The 21,636-nt window shown below is 38.3% G+C and overlaps 1 protein-coding gene across 2 annotated transcripts; it reads right to left on the minus strand.

Moving 5' to 3' along the window:
• Positions 1–15,108: 15,108 nt before the first annotated feature.
• LOC145954132 (7-deoxyloganetin glucosyltransferase-like) lies at positions 15,109–17,189 on the minus strand. Of its 2 annotated transcripts, none has more exons than XM_083067876.1 (2): positions 16,504–17,189; positions 15,109–16,166 (listed from the first exon to the last, which is right to left on the minus strand). In XM_083067876.1, the coding sequence occupies exons 1-2, from the start codon at positions 16,985–16,987 to the stop codon at positions 15,226–15,228; spliced, it is 1,425 nt and encodes a 474-aa protein (XP_082924002.1). In that variant the 5' UTR covers positions 16,988–17,189; the 3' UTR covers positions 15,109–15,225. The 2 variants fall into 2 exon arrangements, with proteins under 2 accessions (XP_082924002.1, XP_082924001.1); XM_083067875.1 differs by having other exon boundaries at positions 16,486–17,188.
• Between the last annotated feature and the right edge of the window lie 4,447 nt (positions 17,190–21,636).

The following is a 21,636-nucleotide window of genomic DNA, read 5'->3' on the forward strand; positions in this document are numbered from 1 at the left end:
AATGTAAGAGGGTTAGGGTTATTGGGGGTATGTGAAAAAGGTTTAGGTTTGGTGTACTAGGAATTGGTGGTGCTAGGGTTGGAATTAGAACAAACAAAATGGAGTGTAATATCTTTAAATTTTGCCTTAAACAATTTTTAGCTAGCTCAATAACCTAAGATACCATTTGGGGTTGAAACAGAGCCATTTCATTATGAATTTCTAGTACTAAACCTGAAATAAAGCAATTCTTAATCATGTTAGGGGGCACACCAAAATCCCTATTGCACAATTTTTCAAAATATGCTTGAAAATCAGCTATAGAACTAGCTTGTCTTAATTTCAACAATTTAGCCTGATGGTTCCCATAAGAAGAATGGCCAAAATGAATCTCCAAAGTCCCTAGAAAACGAATGCCAATCACCTAGTGTACTGACCGTACCGCGAAGCCGAGCTCCGAGCTCGGCATCACAGTGCAAGATGATCTCGGGCACGTGTCATACGACGTCAGCTCGGCATTCAGGTGAATCACAACTGATTCCCGAGAATCTCGCCCATACGAGATCCATTATCTAATCACTGATTACCGAAGATCTCGCCCCAGACGAGATCCGCTATCATATCTTATCTCAGGCCCAGAGCCCAAAGCAACCCTAATCCACTCCAAGGTACGTGCATTACATATACGAGACTATTACTCATACAAACCCTAACTTTAGCATCGGAGTCTCTTTTGCAGGTACCACCCCCATCTTGGAGCATCAGCGTACCAGTGAAGGAGGCTCACCAATCTTACGTGGAAGATCGTCCCTACGACAAATTCCGGTAAGAACATTTGGCGCCCACCGTGGGGTCGATCAAGACAGCTCTTATCGGCCACCTGTATGGTTTTCACCAGAAGCCATAGTAGACGCACAACAGACGACGCAAACCACGCAACCACGATGGATAACAAAGCAGCGTTGAGGAGACTAATCGATCAGGTCGAACAGATGCGGCAACAGCACGATGCTGACCTGCGCAATATGCGTGCTCAGCACGAAACCGACCTAGCAGCGATGAGAACCGCGAATGAAGCGGACCTAGCGGCATTACGCGCCGAGAACTAGCGCATTCGCGCCCAACTCCCTCGGCGCCCCTCTGATCACTCTCCTCACGAGAGCAACATCCATGAAGACGAGGCACACTCGACCTCTCAATCCCGGACCGCGACTAGGGCACCGACTTCATGACCTGCCACGCACCGATCTCATGTATCGACGCACAAGTCGGGCCCAGACGCCAGCAGAGCATCCACTCATGCCATAGAAGGCCAAGAAACCTTCCACCGACATCCTTTTATGGACGGCATCATGGAGACCCCACTCCCTCGTGGATGGAAACCTCTCCACCTCGCCCGCTATGAGGACACGACGGACCCCAATGAGCACATTGACCTGTACACCACCCAGGTAAACCTCTACACTAACAGTGACGCTATCCTGTGTAGGGTTTTTCCGACCTCGCTCAAAGGAGCCGCACTCCACTGGTACACCCAGCTACCCGCCAGATCCATCGACAGTTTCAGCACCCTGGTCTGGCGATTCACGGCGCAGTACGCCACAAGCCGACCTCATCACACAACCTCGACTGCCTTGGCCAACCTCAGGCAGAATGACGATGAACCTCTACGAACCTTCATGGAACGCTTCTCCAGCACCCTGGTCTGGCGATTCCCTGCACTCCATGCTCATGGCTCTAAAAGCCAGCCCCTTCGTCGACAGCCTATGCCGAAACCCCCCCGTGATATGGACGAGCTCCGCGCTCGCGCGGCCGGGTACATCCAGATAGAGGAACACTCCGCTTTTCGTGACCAGGTTCGCGGAAAAGGTCCAGCAAAGTCAGAACAAGGGCATAAGGACAAAATCAAAGTCAACAACGACAGCCAATTCAAGAAGTCGACTAAGGCAAACAGAGGGGGCCGGGGAGATACGACTTCTACACTCCCCTGAACGCGCCTAGGGTACACATCCTAGAGGAAGCCAACAACAACAATTTGCTCGCCCTCCCACCGCTGGGTCACACTCCCAACAGCGCCGACAAGTCTAAGCACTGTCGGTACCACAGAAACCATGGTCACACCACGGAAGAATGTCGCACACTCCGGGATCGCAACGAGGAGCTCATTCAAGCGGGCCACCTCGACCAATACATCCAGCGACAGCAGGGTAATAGAGGCGGCTATGGAGGTCGAGGACGCGGAAGAGGTCGAGGTTCAGGAGCCCGCACTGACTCACACCCGGGTTCCCAACAAAATGCTAGCGGTGTAGTACAAGCCGAGATAAGCCAAGAGACAGAGTCGGCTCCCTTACGGGGAGTAATCAACACGATCGCAGGTGGTTTTGCGGGAGGAGGCGCTAGCCGCTCGGCCCGAAGAAGACACCTGCAGAGCATCAACTGCGTCCACTCTACCACCTCGGCCCCACACCAAAGCTCTCCGCCGATCTCCTTCTCCGACGAAGACTACGCCGGCGTCAACCCTAACCAGGACGACCCCATGGTCATCGTTGTGGAGATAGCCAACTGGAAAGTGCAGAAAACACTCATTGACCAGGGAAGCTCGACTGACGTCCTGTACTGGCCAACGTTCCTCAAACTAGACATCCCTCACTCTCTCATTCAACCTCACACGGAGCCCCTAGTCGGCTTCGCAGGAGAGCGAGTTCACACTCGGGGATACGTAGACTTGCTGACAACTTTCAGAACGCCACCGGATACAAGGCGGGTCATGGTCTGGTACCTCCTCGTGGAAGCCAACACTTCCTACAACATCATCATCGGGAGGTCAACCTTGAACCAACTCGGAGCGGTAGTTTCAACCCCACACCTCACCATGAAGTTCCTGGGAAAGGACGGTAAAGTCATCTCCGTCAAAGCTAATCAGAAAACAGCTCGGCAATGCTACGCCGAGAGCCTGAAGACTTCCTCGTCGAGCAAGCAAGCAAGGGGAATCCCCCCACCATAGCTCCTTAAGTTTTTAAGTCTCTCTTCTTCTTCCAGTGTGAACAAAGCTGTGCACTCTTTTCCCGCCTCAGCCTTTGACTGAGAGGGTTTTTAACGAGGCACACAAGCACCATAAATAAAACTACTCCTTTCGCTCATCTCATATTCTTATTTCCCTGATTATCTAAAGGACGAAAACGAACTCTAACTGTGCAAACGCTTAAATCCGAGGTCGAGTACGAACCTCGATGCTTCCGTTAAAGGTCGAGTTCGAACCTTAATCAAATAGCAAATCCGAGGTCGAGTACGAACCTCGATGCTTCTGTTAAAGGTCGAGTTCGAACCTTGATTAAATAATCTATCTCAAACCCGAGGTCGAGTACGAACTTCGATGCTTCCGTTAAAGGTCGAGTTCGAACCTTAATCAAATAGAAAATCCGAGGTCAAGTACGAACCTCGATGATTTCATTAAAAGTCGAGTTCGAACCTTAATCAAATAGCAAATCCGAGGTCGAGTACGAACCTCGATGCTTCCGTTAAAAGTCGAGTTCGAACCTTAATCAAATAGCAAATCCGAGGTCGAGTACGAACCTCGATGCTTCCGTTAAAGGTCGAGTTTGAACCTTAATCAAATAGAAAATCCGAGGTCGAGTACGAACCTCGATGCTTCCGTTAAAAGTCGAGTTCGAACCTTAATCAAATAGCAAATCCAAGGTTGAGTACGAACCTCGATGCTTTCGTTAAAAGTCGAGTTCGAACCTTAATGAAATAACATATTCGAGATCGAGTTCGAACCTCGATGAAACACGCATCACCCTAAATCTAAGGTCGAGTCTGAACCTCGACACTGTCGTTAAAAGCCGAGTACGAGCCATATACCTAAGGTCGAGTTCGAACCGTGACGAAACATACATGACCCTAAACTTAAGGGCGGATACGGACCACCTATCCAATTCACTACACTCCGGTTTGAGGTCGGCTCAGAACCCCGGTGCTAATAAATCAAGGTCATCGAACCTTCACAGAAACGCTCACCCAAACAGAAGTCTGAGGTCGAGCCCGAACCTCCCTTAGCATATGAGGTCGAGTACGAACCACAGCATCCGGATCCGAGGTCGAATACGAACCTCGCCAAAAATTCGTTTTGTTCAAAACCGAGGTCGAGTATGAACGTCGATGTCCCCGCTTAAAAGTCAAGTTCGAACCTTAGCTAAATCATCTTGCTCAAACCTAAGATCAAACCCGAACCCCACCAAAGCCTAAGGTCGGATACGAACCTCGACACTTTCAAGGTCAAACCTGAACCTTAATAAAATCGATCAAATCCGAATCACAATAAAATCAGTTGCTCAAAATCGAAGTGTAAGGGCGAATACGAGCCACGACACTCCCGATAAAGGTCGAGTCCGAACCTAACCAAATCGTCTAATTCAAATCCGAGGTCGAATACGAGCCTCAACACATTTACTTAAGGTCGAGTCCAAACCACTAACCTGAGGACGACTTTGAACCCTGGCAAAGCACACCCCACTCTCAATACTGGGGTCGAATTCAAACCCCGACACGACCAACTTAAGGTCGAATTCTGACCATAACTCCAGTCTAGGGTCATTTATGAACTTTCACAACAATTACTTAGTCAAAATTCGAGGTCGAATACGAATCTTAACACATTCATTTACGGCCGAGTTCGAACTCCCACGAAAAGTCCTACTAAACAAAAAACTAAGGCCAACCTCGAACCTCGACTTCACCAACTCAAGGTAGAAGTATCACCATATACAAAAGCATATAACAGACACCAAACATGTGCCTCAAACAGCGCGAACAGCCAAAATTGAACGCAAATACGGACAAGATAGAGCAAAATATATATATATACAAACAAAGTTCTCAAAATTCAGTACATCAATTCAAGCCAAAGAAAAATAAACCAAGCTATTACAAAGGCGGCCTAGGCTGAAGCACCCCCGCTAGAACTGTCGTCGGCATCGTCCTCCTTGACTAGCCTCCCAAAGCGGACGACTTTCTCCACATGCATGGAAGAAAACTCGAATCCGGGAGCAAGAAGCCGAGCCTGACGAGCAACCTTTTGGAAGCCCTTCTTGTGCTCAACCACAACGGAGCGTTCGTCCTCACAGCCACCAAGAATGACCTCGCTATGGGGGCGCTCCTCAGCCGCCGCCGCCAACTCTCCCTTAAGAGAGGTCACAACGTCCTCCAGAGCCCGCACTTGGCCATAAGAAGAGGTCACCTCATCCTCCAAGGAGCGAGCGCGACCTCGAGAGAAGGCGACGAGCTCCTGCAGCTCCCCCACCTGAGAGGCATAAGCCTCATTGGATCGCAACGCAATCTCAAGAGACTTCTGCACCCGTGCAAGGTTGACACGCGCAGAGCGGAGCTCAGCCTCGTGCCGCTTCGCCTCACCAAGGGCTGCGCTAAGAGCTTTATTCTCTTCCCTCAGGATCTTGTTTGCCTCCTTCCAGGGTTGAAGTCGGCCCCTCAACTTGGCCAGGTCCTCCTGCTGCTTGGCCAAATCCTCCCGCTGTTGGCCCCACTTGGGCTTCCAATGGCCCATTATGCCCATAACCCTCTGTAGAAGGACCTGGGCCGCATCAAAACTCTCTTCGGGATCGACCCCGTCTATCAACCCCTGGTCCTCGGAGCTCAACGAACCCTAAGGGTAGAACTTCTCCCCGGTCACCCCCGCGCTCCACAGCGAATTCATGTTGGCGGAGGCGCTCACGTGGTCCAGCCGCACTTTGGAAAGACCCTTCCCGAAACGGTGAGCCAGATATCAGCTCCGAGAAGCCTCCTGCGACGGGCCAAGCGGCGGCGCCGAAGCGGTAGCCGCAGACTGAGGAACCTCATGACTAGGACCTCCTCCACGGGCCTCAGCAGAGACAGAAGCCAGCGTCCCCTGCTCGACATCCAGAAAGTCCACAATGGGGACCCCCGACCTTGCCTGCGAAAATCAACCCCATGTCAAAAATAAACAAGGTGACATACGGGGAACCACAAAATCAAGTAAACCCAGCAGCTTGGGCGACTCACTCGGCAGCCTGCGTCGCCGCCTCAAGGGCATTTCCTGCCTGCAAAAAATGCCCCAGGTCAAGCGACTAGAAAACATAATAAAAGGATTAACGAAAAACCCAAGAAACAAGATACTCACCACCTCAGCAACTCGAGCAACTTGCTCAGCAGCCTGGTCTCCCACCTCGGCAGCGGTCGCCCCGACCTGCGAAAAGATACACTCTGCCTCAATAAACCAAACCAAGTCAGCACAAAAGACGCGCATAAAGAGATAGGACACTCACCTCGGTGGCCTGCACAGTAGGCTCAGCAATCTGAGCCACCTCCTCAGAGGCCACCTGGGGCGGTGGACTCTCGGTGAGATCCACCGCATCAGCATCGGCGGCCTTAAAGGCCACCTCCTCGGCGTCCGCAGAGGCAGAAGTCCCCCCAACCTCCCTCGCTCCCCTCTTCCTTTTTCGGCTGGCCTGTAGAGGGGGAACATCCTCCTCTTGGGGCTTAGGGACCTCGATTTCTGTGACATTGTAGCGATGCTTAAGCTCGCACCACAAATTCTTCCCCATGATACCTACAAGCAAGAAGCAAAACACATCAACAAAAGAAAGCTACACAAACCCCAAGCCACCAAAAAACAAAAAAAATACTCACTCTCCAAGCCCCTCTCCCTGTATTCCGAGTTCGCAAGCGACAGAACGAGCTTGCAATCCAGCGGGCGAGGAAGCGCAGCGAGGTTGTCGATAGCGGCCACCTCCGAGGCCGTTAGTTTCACCTGGCCTACCCCGTGAAACCTAGACGGCTTGGGGCACCAGTAGAAAGGGAATTTCGGCAGCCCGCCGAAGTAAAATGCCCCATCCTCCAAGGGGTCAACATCCACAAGAGCAACCCGGAAAAACTCTTGCTTGAAATTTTTATACGACTGGGAGTAGGGGGTAAACAAACCCCCATCCCTACTCCCACTCAAGGACAGAATGCCATATGGCGGAACGCCTAACTTCAACTGATAAAAATGAAGAAAGACGGGAAGGGATACCTCTATCCCCAAAACTGTACACAGGACTTGAAAAGCCCTCAAGAAACCCCAACTATTGGGGTGCAACTAGCAAGGAGCCACGTTGACATGGTTCAAAAAATCACACTCAAACTGAGTGAAAGGAAGACAGACGCCTAAATCCCTAAAGAAACAATAGTACATATAGAAATGGGGAGAATCGGTAGACTTCCCCATGTACACACCCTCACCAGCCTGACAGGGTTCAAGCCGGATCATTCGGGAGATAGAAGGGTCGCAAACCCTGCACGACCTTACGACCCTATTGACCTCAAGAAAGGTCCGAAAGACACTTTGGACGCCCCCCACCTCGCACTTGACCCAGTCATAGCCAGGAATGCCCAGCTCCGGGCCCCGGGGCGGATCCCTCTTTTCGGCAGCGGCTTTCCCGGTAGCCACCGCCTTACCACGAGCCTTGCCCCGAGAAGGCGCAGAAGAACCGGCACCACTTCCCCCAGCCATGAAAAAGACAAGAAAGACTTAAAGAAGGTTGGGGAAGAGGGAAAAGGAAGACTGTAGAAAGGAAGTACTTGGTACTCTCCCTCAAAAATCAACCCTAATAGTGATTGGGTTACCGAAAACGGCGGCAGAAACGGAGAAGACGGAGACGGAATGGTGGGACGGGGCAAAACGGGGCGGGCTGGCCCGTTTTGCCATCCCTAATTGTGGGCCATGAACCCTCATCAGAGGATTCCTTCCTCCACATTACAAAACCTCTCTACTTGCTTAACACTAGAGCAAACTCTTCAAACAAAGAAAACTTAGCACAATTTATTTTAGGGTTTAATATGTTCACTACTCTTTGTAAACATGACGAACTTTAGTTTTAATCTTTTAAAAAAATAATTATAATTAATCTAGTGGTGAGAGAGATTTTGAGAATAATATACATATTTTCATTTCATTGTGTTATTGTAATTTTTATGAATAAAAAATATTATTAGTCTTAGATTTTATAAATTTAGACAAGTTACATGATAGATCGTCTTCAAGAGATTGTTGATGTGAAATATGAGGATAGAGATTATTTTTAAAAGATAATTTTATGAAAACTAAAATTAAAAAAAAAAGTTAAACAAAAAAATGTTATACTTTTAAGGATTTAAAACATTTTTATATTGGGGAAGACAAAGATATCCCTACTTCTCAATGTTGTCTTTTGAACTGTATACTGGGGAAGAAAAATAGTTGTAAATGGACTATTTAACATGTACAACTGGATACAGAATTGTACGATGCTGACTGTAGAATAGGATGGGACACCACTTGTGACCATGTTTTAGAAAATTTCATGTCTTTATGTGCTACACACTCCTATTTAATAATCATATTTGGCTTTGTAAGACATTTTTTTTCCTGTTTTATTTTTTAAAAATAAAAATTATGGAAAAATTTCTCAAGTTAAACCCAGGAAAACATTGAAAGAAATTCTAAAGAGGAAATTCTTGACAAATAATATATATAAAATTTTGGTCTTTAACTGCATTAGATGGTATCATGTGATTCTTGTAAGTTGTAACAACTCGCTCATTTTAGTAAGGATAAAAGAAATAAACAAAAAAGAGATGAGTAAGAAAGAAATAGAAAAGACATAAATAGGTGAAAAGTAAAACGAAAAATGAGTTGTTTGATTTAAGAAAAATATAAGCTAGAGACGAGAAATATTGTTGTGTAAAGGTGATCTAACACTAGTACAAAATCTGTTATTTACGTCACTGTTTTGTTGTTAGAAAATGAAAAATTTGACGTAAAAAAAATGCGGTGGCATTTTTAAAATTTAAACCAAGTTTTTTACATCAGACACCACTAGATCCGACGTAAAATTTAAAATTTATCAAGTGTCAAGTAAAATTAGTTAATTAATTTTTAATTTCAATCGATTGAAATGAAATACAACGGATGATGAATATATTATCAAATAGGTTTAATCGATTACTTTTTAATTTCAATGGATTGAAATGAGATACAATAGGGATAAGGAAAAGTTATATCCATAACGATCTGTCTGATTCTTATACTTTATAGTTCAACAAAATTAGACAATGAAAAATATAAATCTAATAACCTAATTAAGGTTAACATGCAAACAATTTTTTGATATACATACATCAATATATATATATATATATATATATATGTGTGTGTGTGTGTGTGTGTGTGTGTGTGTGTGTGTGTGTGTTTTTGTGTGTGTATGTAAAATTCATCAACTGAAAACATAAATGTAAGCCCTTTAATGAGACTACAATTATAAACTATACATATATATAGTAATCCGAATTGAAAACATAAACTTAGGTTGTCAACTAAACAACTACTATAAAACAATTACATCAGAGTAGCCCAACAACCATTATTATCCCCTAGCATGACTCTTAAAATGCATTCAATCTCTAACCTATTCTTGTCTTACTCTTATGACAAGTATGACTATTGTAGTCGAATCACAAGGAAAATACAAAGGTAAACTTGGATTCAAAAGAAACAACATGGTATAGAAGTATTAAACTAACTATACAACAACTTAACATTCCACAACAACCTAAGGCTCAACTTAACAACACAAATCAACATACCATATAGTTTTACAACTTAACAACACAACAACAATTCAACTTACAACACCACCATATGACTTAACAACATATCAACTTAGCATATCAAAATGAATGCCAATCACGTAGTGGATGATTGTGATACATCCATTTAAACCAACTAAGGGCTCCCCCTTGCATATAGAAAGCTACAATAGGAACCCTTTGATCCCATGGAACTTGGTCAAACATAAAATATTGATCAACTTGAAATAGCCAATCCATGGGTTCTGGAGTATCAAATGTTAGAAGTTGTAGTTTAGGAGGTTAACTCCAGAAATGGGGAAAAAGAGGAGGTGGAGGTGATGTAGAGTGCACAAGGGAGGGTGAAGTAGGGATAGTTGACAAAGGAAAAATTAGGGCCATATTATCAACAGAAACAAAAAAGGTTTGGAAGTAGTGTTGGTGGTTTGATTGGTAAAAATAGTAGGGGGTCAGGGAAAAGACAGAGAAAAATAAGGGTGTGAAAGTTGTTGTTGGTAAGGAAAAATTTGGATAGGGATATATAGTTGTTGCAAAGGAATTTCGGAGGTGGATCAGGTGAAATTGAAAATGTATTCAAGGATGTAGTAGGGTGTCTAAAGTGGTCAAGTAGGATTGTCATAATATGGGTGAGGGATTCTTAATTCTAAGTAACAACGAATTGAATGGTAGAGTATCGTGAATCAAATAATTTTGATTAAAATTAAAATTGGGATTGTAAGTCAGTAATTTTGGTGGTAAGGTGGAAGAGGGGGTCATCTTCTTGGTATTTTTGGAAGGCATGGTGATGAAATGAAAGCACCAATAATAAGGATTGCTAAAGAATAGAGCTACACTAGGTTAAATATTATAGAAAATCAATTAAAAAAGTATTTTGGATATGAACATAGAGATCGCTTAAAGCATCAATGAGAAAATTAAATTATGTAGATTTAAAAGAAATATCATAATAAATACCATATCATTCTCTATATATATGATGATTTTTCACTTTTTTTCCTTATCTATTTTTTTTATAAGTCTCTCTTCTAATGGTCAATTGCATTTATTATTATATAAATATTTTAAAATGTTCTTATTTAATTAAAAAAATTTTAGACAAAAGATGATAAATTCTTGAAATTAATTGAATAAAAACTCTCTCTCTTATTACGATCAGAGAAGATAAATAAATACATTAATATCTCTCTTCCAAACATTAATTAATTAGGTGAAAATAATTAAGTAAAAAGATAAAAGACTAATTTAAAAGAGAATTTTAAAAAATAGTTTTATACCGGATAGGTCATTTGGCCATTGAAAACCGACAAGTCCGAGACCCTTTCAGCGCTTTTGACGATAGCTGAATGGATCACTTGATCACCTTTTCAACACCCTCGATAGTCAAAGAGATTGCACTAGCGAATTTGACCCCTGCCTTCGACGCTTTCGAGTGTCAAGGGACCTATGTAGGAAAGACATTATTGATCGGGTCAAATGAGATACAAAGGCCTTCAACTTAAATTATTATGACAAAGGTGATTCCAACTTAATCACCTATACGGAAGTAATCTTAGATTGCAGTCCATTGGGATTTGGGTCCGTCACGGTCAGTATAAATAATTTGTATTTCAATGTAAAGTTATTGTTCATGATTCACATTTAATACATCGAGAGAATAACTTACTTAAAAGTCAAAATGTTTTTTTACAGATGCATCCCCTCTTAATGTGGACAAGCAACCGAATCGAAGAGTGAAGAGGAGTAAATGGATTAAGAAGGGAGAGAATGAAATATCTTATTACAGGTACATGTTTCAATTAATGACAAATTTAATACTCTTAATTAAATAAACTATTTTTAAAAAAAAATATTACAATTATGCCAAAAGTTAGAGGTAATAATATCATTGAAAATTTGGTTATTAGTTGAAATTAATCGCATCATATGATTCATGTAGCCGACTACCTTAATTTGTGGGGGCAAGTTTTGTTTTTGGGGTTTACACGGATAGCCATTTGAAGCATTGAATTTGTTCTATGAAGTATTTGATCAAGTGGAAGCATCTGCATATATGCTGCTGCAACTATTATGGCTTTACTTTCGTATAGTTTCAACTTAGAATATCTTAAATGACATTTAAATCTTCTGTTGAATCAATTATTCATCTAGCTGAATAAGTTGCTTTAAAAGTTGTTTCCCACTTTCTCCTTATTTATTATGAACCAAAAATGGAGTAATGTGGTATAATATCATATGATAACATTAACTTAATGATTTATAAAAATGTATTAAATAAAAAATTAAATACATTTAATATCTTAAAACATATTCCCTTTGAACTTATATATAAATAAATAATAATAATTTGACATAGATAGAAAAAGTTAATTAAATATATTTAATTGTTACTATTTTACATAAAATATACACTACATTTTTTAAAATATTTTTAACTATATCTATAATAAACAATGTTCTTATTTATTATTTTAAAGATATTTTTAGATAGTATTCTCATTTATTGTTTTAGAGATATTTTTAGATTAAGAGTAATAAATAAAGTTGACTAATTAAAATTTACTTATATTTTAATCTCAAAAAATTTAAACATTTTTTTAGTTATATATTCAAAGAGAGTAAAAAGTATTAATACTTTCTTTTATGTAAAATTTAGCAAAATTATTATGACTATGTTGAAAATAACAAAACAGGATAAGATCCTACTAGCATGTACCTTAGGTATTCTATTGGTCGAGGAATAATTTAAAATGAAAACAAGAATTAAATTTTTTTGTACTTTTAATATTATAATTTTTTTTCATTACTAGTTAGCATTTGCCAATTGCCACATAATCATTCCTAAGAATGTTACACTTGACACTAGACTTAATTATTAGTATAAATAAGTATTTTTACCTTGTATTTTATACACTTCAAATCAATTCAATCTCACATGGTTCAGACTTTCTCTAATCCTTGAATCTCAACAATTCCATCAAATTTTTAGCCTTGCTAGTAAAATAAAATGGAACAGAGAATAGAAACTTTTCTGTCTTCCAGAAATTATCCTTTCACTTCATTTCTATCATCATTTATGACATCTCTCCTTGATTTCCTTACCCGATCACAAATATTTGGTGGTCCTCCATTCTCCAAAGGCTCACTCTGTTCACTACTACATGTCAAAAGTTCACTCTGTTCACTACTCCAAAAGATCACAAATATTACTTGTTCACTTTGATTTTTAGTCTCACAAGTTTCACAGTTAAAGCACTTTTAGTCTTTAGCACTAGTGTGTTGAAGATCTCACCCTTACCACTAATATGACTGACACTCTTCTTCCCTCTGTTGAACAAAGGCCCCATTTTTAGTTGGTGACACACCATTCCTTGTACTGATTACAACACATGGAACTTCTGACTTCATCAGCAACTGATTGGAATCTCCATTTACATCATCAGCTGCATAATAAACAGTACACAACCTGCCAATCCTTTCAACCTGTCCCTCAAATGCTGCAACAATAGTTTACTAGTCCATTACTCCCAAAAACTATGATTAATTCTTTGTTGCTTTGACATGTAGCCGATGTTTGTTTACACCACAAACAATAAGAAATCTACATGGTATAACTTTTAATTTTTATAAAATTATTAAATTTAGTGTGCATGACATTTTTAATTAATTGACCATTTAAAAATTCCCCACACTTTCTATGCATGTACTATTTTTTAAAATTAAAATAAAATGAGAAGAAAAAGAAAAGAAAAGTCAAAAAACCCATGTTGGATTACCCAAGTAAAAACAATGTGGGCATCATTATTCATTGGAAAAGGTGAATTTGAGAGTTGAAGATGGAGTTGATTTTAGCCAGGTATTCGAGGTGGCTTGTGTCGGTAGGAAGAGTGATGAATACGGTCATGAAGACAGGATTCATGTGCTTCTATGACATTGGTTTGTTGTTTGTGATAAAGAAAATTATGAGTGAGGTGACTAAAAGAGAATTTTAATTTTTAAGGCCTCAACTCAACTATGGATGGAGACTGTTGGTGTGTTAGGATATGATGTGGTTGTGAGAGGTCTTAGATTTTCATTGTTATGTTCAGTCCTTTGGGGAAGGCATTCTCATCGGTGTGGGGCGGTTTCTAATAATGTTTGATTCATTTGTGCTAACTACCAAATATAACATGCTTAGTTTGTTATAATATTTAACTATTCAACTCGTTTCATTTTTATTATAAAACACTTTTAATCAAATTACACAAACTAATTTAAATTGTTATATTAGTTAATTTTATCAAATTTATAAAAAAAAATTAAGATTTATCAATTTTATCATTCTCATAAATAATTAAACTTTCATGAGAGATGAAGATATTATCCTGTAACAAAACTTATGTATCAATATGGGCAAGAATAATAAATATCAAATTGAAGAGAGTTTAAGAAGTGGGAGAAAAAAACATACTCAAGATCTTTAACAGGGATAAATAAAGAAAAAATCTTTAATAAAGGCAAATAAAGAAAAAATAATTTAATGTTTTTTTTGAAACTATAAAATGTCTTATAAAAAAGGAGAAAAAATTCTTGTAAAATATGTCTCGTAATAAGGACGAGGCTATCTTTTATGAGTTTTTATGTGTTTGCTGATTATGCTACCTTCCATAAAAAAATTGGAACCTAAAGATGCCAAGTGATTCTGGGGACTTTGATTTAAAAATGAAATAAAAGGTTGAATGTGGTAAAGATGAAGGAGCATAGAGGAGAGAGCATTCATTACATCACTCTCTAGTTCATTTAGAATAGTCAAAACAACAGTTGTGGCTCTGAATTTTTTCTGCCACTTCAATTTCAAATTCTACCATTAAGTTATTAAGATCTGGTTCTTATACATTCACTTCAACTCTCATCTGAGTTTATGATTACAAAAGCCAATAGCATGTGTTCATCATGCACAAGCAATCAAAACATTCAAGATAACATCAAAATAATTTTAATAAGGTTTCTACGGTCTTTATTGAATTGTTATTTAAATATCAGCAGAGTAATATTTAGTAATAAAGATTGTCTCAACTTGTCAAACAAGTGGTTCTAACCAATAAAACAATAACAATAGCTTTGACCAATAATCAGCATGGGAGAAAAGTAAAACACGTTCCTTAAAAAATTTATTATATTAATGGATATGTACTTTTGTTCACGGGATTGCTCTTGCTTTTATTGTTAATTTCACCCTTTTGGTATCTCTATTTTCGTGGATATGCAGTTTTACTACATTTAATTTAAAATAGAAGTATTTAATTTTTTAATTTTAAAATGTAAAATTTTGATTTTTTTCATTAATTTTAATATTGTCTAGTGTTTATCATCACTTTAATGAACGTGATATTTAGTAACGTGACACATATAAATAAAAATTAAAAAGAATATAAAAAAAGAATTTCATTTCTATGAGCATATATCAATATTATCATTACAATCAATTCTTATTTTAGTTTTGTACTATAATGAGAATGTAAATCATTACAATCACATTTTTATTTTAGTTTTGGACTATAATGAGAATGTAAATTTTCACTTCCAAGAACTTAGGACTAATATGTCTACATCTTCCAGATTCTGAAGTGACTATTTACTCATTTTTTTAAGCAACACATCACTAATCACTTTGTCCAAGTTCATGTATGAACGACCACCAGGTCTAGTGTCCTCTTCTGCCTTCTTCTTCAACTCCATAACCTTTTCTCTCATCTTCTTTCCTTTCTCTCCCACCATCAATTCATTAACCAGTTTCTCCACCTCCTCTCTCTTCACATTGGCATCAATTTCAATCCCAATGTCCCATTCATTGCAAATGTACCTACAGTTTGTTGGCTGATCAGCAAAAAAAGGCCAACACAACATTGGCACACCTGCACAAATGCTTTCAACTGTTGAGTTCCATCCACAGTGAGTCAAGAATCCACCAACTGCAGGGTGGTTCAGCACTTGTTCTTGTGGACACCAGCCTGTTATTAGGCCTCTATCTGAAATTTCACTGACAAACTCAGATGGTAAGATAACTGATCCAGCAATGACAAGGTCAGGCCTAATGATCCACAAAAAGGGTCTCTTGCTGTTGGCCAAACCCCAAGCAAACTCTAGAAATTTTTCTTGTGACATAACTGTGGTGCTACCAAAATTCACATAAACAACAGAATTTGGTTCCTTGGATTCAAGCCATCCAAGACACTCAATATCTTCCTTCAAAAGACTGGAACCTAAAGTTGTCAAGTGGTTCTTCTGAGGACTTTGACTCAAAAATGAAGAGAAAGGGCCAATGGGGTAGAGGGAAGGGAACTTTGAGGAGAGAGCATTCAAAACATCACTCTCAAGTTCATCAAAACTATTTAAAACAATAGCAGAGGCCCTGGGCACATTATTTGCGTTTTCAATAAGAAAATTCACCATAAAGTCATTTGGATCTGTTATCCTTATAAAGTCTGGCAGGTCCTTCAGTCTAAAGTCTTTAATACCAGGAATGCAGTCCACTTTTGTGTCCAAATACCCATTTGTCAAACAACTCTCATCTGCAGTCATATTTACAATAGTCAATGACTCTATTGTATGAATATATAATACAAACAAGCAATTTCTGCATTAACATATATCCATTATTTATAACTAATAAAAACTTGAAAAAAAAATTAGAATAATTTTTAATTGTATGAGTTAGTTTTAGTTTATGAAGAAGTTTATTTAATTTTTTCTTTCTATTTTTTCTTCTTGAACTTCTTCTGGTGAAATTAGATACCTCCAATTATTATTTTAATGTATATTAAACTTATGATTCATGCTGGAATTACTTATTTATATGTACTTTACAAAAGAAAGAGCTTAAATATATACCTTTGAGTGGTATGAGACCTTTATCAAAAAGAGTTTGAAAGTCCAAACCAGACAAAAACAAACATGCACTGGCAGCTGGTAATAGAACAATAGGGAGTGCAAGTTGTTCAGCAGCCTGTAGGGTGAAACTCATGGACCAATCAGAAACCAAGCAAGTAACTGGAGGAACAAGACCCTTAGTGGCAGAATCATTAAGTCTAGCAAGAAGTTCACAAAAGGGTAAGAGCAAGTGTTTTCTTATTGATTCACAAATAGAGAATATGTCTTGACTATCACCACGTCCATCTGAGATGGTCTCAAAGCAAAAGTCTTGGAGGCCATCAAGAGCATTGGGAGGCATTGATTGGAGCAAGAGTTTGTGATTGTTTTCAGTGTTGACAAAGGTTATGTGGAAGCCTCTAAGGTGAAGCAACTTGGCTAGTTGGAACATAGGATTGATGTGGCCTTGAAATGGAAGTGGAACCAACACAGCATGTGGCTTCCTTGTTTCAGAGTAACTCATCTCCAAATTTTCTGTGGAGTGTAAGATGAGGTTAAGATAGAATAAGGGATGAGCATGCACTATCTTATAACCTTTTATAAAGGGAAAATGTCTTTGTGGTTCATGCTACGTAGAAGTCTTAAATTCGTTTGGTTTCAAGGAGGTAGGAATTTTAATGCAGACGAAGAGACGAGTTGAAACTTTTTTTTTTTTTTTTTTTGTTGAGAGGAGAAAAATAGATACTTCTTTTCTTGCTCTCTTCTTAAAATTTAAATCAAATTTTTTTTTTAAAAAAAAATTCTCTCTCCTCTCTTTCCTTTCATTTCCTTCCAACCAAACACGAAATTTGGACTATTTCTTGAAGGAGATCAGAGGACTTTTTATGTTAGTCTAGATTTTATTGCTCTTTATGTTCATATAGCTTGTCTTACTTTTTCTTCTAGATTTTAATTTTCAATAATATTCGGTTGTTCTCCTTTTGAAAAAAAAAAGTACTAGTTATTAGATATTTTATCTTATTATATTATATTATTTTATCTATGTTTTTATACTAATATATAAAGAAAATATCATTAATTACTTTGATTTCTGCACTTGATAAATCATTATATCCTTTAATAAAAAAAATTAAAAAATAATAATATTTTTATCAATTACAAAACTTAAACTCAAGACCTTAAACCATAAAAATTAATTGTAATATTAGTTAAACTAACAAATATTGATTACTTAATTAACTACCTTTATTATTTAATAGAGACAAAAAATATCTAAACTCCACTAGTTATATATCAAGTTAACATTGAAATAGTCTTTCCTAAAAAAAGAAAAAACTCTGTCCAAGTAATGGCCAATTTAGTCAATTTTTCTTAATTTATTTATTTTAATGATTTTTTTTGGTTTATAATAAGACCTAAAAGAGAAATTATCTTATTCATTTTAAAATTAATTACATTTAATGATTGTGATTAAATATATTAATTACAGGTAAATTAATTCTCAAAAAAATCTTTTTATTTTTGAATCGTAATTTCAGTAAAAAAAAATAAAAAAATTAATGTATTTTCTCATTTTTTGGAGTTTTGGGAAAAGATGGGGTTCTTTGATGATTTTGATGCATGGTGTGGTTGCATGTCGGATCTGAGGTTGTTTTTGAGTTGTATCAAGTCTATGCATTTCATTTCATGGATTGCATGTGGTTGAAATTGTTGATTTTCAGGTTTTGAAGGAATTTTTGAGGTTTTTGGAGGTTTCTAGTTAAACATGCGCTAGGCACAGTTCTTGGCGCCAGGCATGCATTCATTCGGGGCCACTAATATCAAATCACGCCGGGCGCGAGACTAGTCACGCTGGGCGTGGAGACTCTTGTGAGTCTCTATTTGAGTTTGCGTCGGGCGTGATATGAATGCGCCGGACGTGAGTATGTTTGGTATTTAAGTCTTCATGAAAGTTGTAGCCTTGGATGTTGGCTTTCCAATGGCGCTGGGATCACCCAAAAAGGAAGTCTAGAACTCCAAATATGGCTGTTTTAGTGAACAGGGGTCAAGCTGTCAACATTGGTTATAGTTGTATGGAGGCAACACCAAGGAAGCTTGAAGCTCCCAAAGTATGGAGGCAACACCAAGGAAGCTTGAAGCCCAAACAAGTTGGTTTTAGTAGCCCAGAACGGGCTGTTTCAAAATCGGAACGGGCCGTTCCCAACTCGGAACAGGCTGTTCCTATACTAGGGCCGTTCCCAACTCAGAACGGGCCGTTCCTAAACTGGAACGGGCCGTTCCAAGTTACTAAAAAGGCCTAAAACCCTAGTTTGGAACAGGCCATTCCAACACAGGTTGTTGTAAGTAAAATTCGAACTCAGAACGAGTCGTTCCAATTCTGGAACAAGCCATTCCAGGTTCATATTTTACTCATAACAAACTGGCCCAGAACGGGCCATTCTGAATCCAAAACGGGCCATTCTGGTCAGTTATGATGTCTATAAATAGACGAATCGGGTACATTTCTCAAGGCCAAATAATCAATTCAAAGCTCCTTATAGCTCGAAAATTCTCTCTTTCTCTCTCTTTTTGTATTTCTTAAGATTTTGTGAGGAACATTGTAGTGTGCCACAAAGCACCTAAAAATCTCCATATTTGAATATTCAATAGAGCTCGTTCAAGAGGTATTTCAGTCAATATTCTTTTTCTTTTATTTCTTATCTTTGATATATATTATTATACTAAAAGCAATCGTGTAGATATTTTAGAGTCAATTGTGTAATTTAAATTTCAAGCATGTAAATAATCATTAATAAAGGGGATCAAATATTTAACTTATTAATTCATCTTATGCTAGCTTCATCATAGGGTACTGATTAAGGGCGTTGTAGGGGTGCTTAATACTTTCCTTACACGTAATCGACCCCCGAACCCAATTCTGGTTATCAAGGCCATTATTGAATTTTTGAAAAACCTTTTCTTTTTCCAATGTTTTGAGTAAAACATTGGTGGCGACTCCTAAGAACCTATTTTTCAAAACCATTAATTAAGGATTAGTCTGGTTTCCGGACATTACTTAATTGATGAGATTTTCGAAAAGATGTCTAAATCATAAGTCGCGAGATCAGAAATTTACGGGTTACGACTGATGGTGACTCCACTGGAGAAATTTTAAAAGGGTCAGGCCCAAATAAATGATGAAGTTAATAAAATAAGAATAATAATTTAAATATTTTTCTCCTTTACCTTGTTTGTTTTCTTTGTTTGGCTTTGATATTTGTTTGTTTGTTTAAATTCTGCACCTGTTTGAATAAAAATTGTACACAAATCTTTGCACACAACAGTTACCCCTACACCCGGGGGCATGAGAGTATTAAACATAGGGAGTGGTTGACGTACGATCGGCCCAAGTTTGCCCTTGGAGCCAGCGAGCATTGTCGAAATCACACTCAAGGTGATAACCGGTTACTCTAGCCCGAAATACTGCGACAGACCTTAGAGTTTGCCAGCTGACGGCGACAGAGATACTAGGTCCCTAAGGGTGAAGTTGATCGCCTTAAAGCTCGGTTGGTAGCCAAGGGATACACTCAAATTTATGACCTTGATTATTGTGATACCTTTTCTCTCGTGGCAAAGATTATCACAGTTTGACTTTTCCTTGCTATGGCAGTTATTCGCCACTGGCCACTTTACCAGCTTGACATTAAAAATGTCTTCCTCCATGGTGACCTTGAGGAAGAAATTTATATGGAGCAACCTCTTGGGTTTGTTGCTCAGGGGGAGTGTGATTTAGTCTGTAAATTGCGTCGGTCATTGTATGGATTGAAACAATTACCTCGAGCTTGGTTTGGTAAGTTCAGTCACATTGTGCAGATGTTTGGATTGAAACAAAGTGAGGCAGATCATTCAGTATTTTATTGTCATTCTACTGAGAAGTGTGTTTATTTAATGGTATATGTTGATGATATAGTCATTACAGGGAGTGATGCTACCAAAATTTCTCAACTAAAAGAGCATTTATTCAGCCATTTTTAGACTAAAGACCTGGGTAGTCTGAAATATTTTCTTGGTATTGAAGTGGCTCAATCAGAGGAAAGTGCTATCATTTCACAAAGGAAATATGTACTCACTACAAGAAAAACGCAAATTTTCGACAGATATGAATCCGTCGAAAAATTTATATTTTCTGACAGAAAATTTCTGACAAATATTTCCATTGAAAATGAAATTTCTGACGGAATTTTTCGTCGAAAATTTTTGACAATTTTCGATGGAAATATAAATCTGTCAGCAATTTCCAATGAAAAAATAAATCCGTAAAAAATTTCTGACAAAAAATTTTCGACAGAATATTCTGTCGAAAATTTTTTGTCAGAAATTTTTTATGGGTTCATCAAAAATTTCTGACGGATCGAAAATTTTATTTTTAATTCTTATTTTTATTTCTAAAATTGGAATTTTTATTTTTAATTCTTATTTTTTATATAATCATTTGACTACTTTTTATTTTTTTTAAAAAGATAAATAATTATCTTAGGTGTCACCTACAACAATTACGTACTATTATCATATTAATATTTAACACCTCTAAATTTTTTTATTTTTTAAAATAAATATTATTTATCTACCTTAAAATAATCAAACTAGTGAATTTATATTTTAGAGAGATGAAAATCAAAGAAAAATAATTTACTCATTTTACAAGTACGAAACAATCTTTATAAATCTTACAAGTATGAAAAATAAAGAAAAAAATTTACAAAGACTAAAATCAAAATCACCCATCTTATAGGCCGTGTTTAAAAACCCGGATCGAACTGGCCGGTCGAACCGGTTGGACCGGGAACCGGTGGTCCAGCCAGCCCGAATCTTAAGTTGGATTGGTTATGCAGTCGATCCGTTTCAAATCGGATTGAACCGATCAATTTTCCGGTTCAACCAGTGAACCGGTGGGTCAAATCGATTCAACCACTTTTTTTTCTTATTTTTTTTTAAATTTTTTTTAAGGGACCATAAACCACAAAAATAATAATGAAAATTGAATCTCTTAATGGAAGAACAAAGATTCTTATTAAATATAACAATGACTACTTGTTCTAATGTATTTGTTTATAATATATACAACTTAAATAAATTTTATAGTATATTATTAATTTTAAATTATATATTTAATAATATTATATCTATGTAGAT

The sequence above is a fragment of the Cajanus cajan genome, chromosome 2, assembly GCF_000230855.2.
Source record: "Cajanus cajan strain Asha chromosome 2, NIPB_CcT2T_4, whole genome shotgun sequence".
Classification (NCBI taxonomy): Eukaryota; Viridiplantae; Streptophyta; class Magnoliopsida; order Fabales; family Fabaceae; genus Cajanus; species Cajanus cajan.

Bases quoted from the DNA above. Each gene is read 5' to 3' on its own strand.
- LOC145954132 (XM_083067875.1), bottom strand. From the start codon at position 16,987: ATGAGTTACTCTGAAACAAGGAAGCCACATGCTGTGTTGGTTCCACTT. The intron at 16,167-16,485 runs GTATATATTTAA...ATATGACTGCAG, and splicing joins AGGTCTCATACCACTCAAAG to ATGAGAGTTGTTTGACAAAT.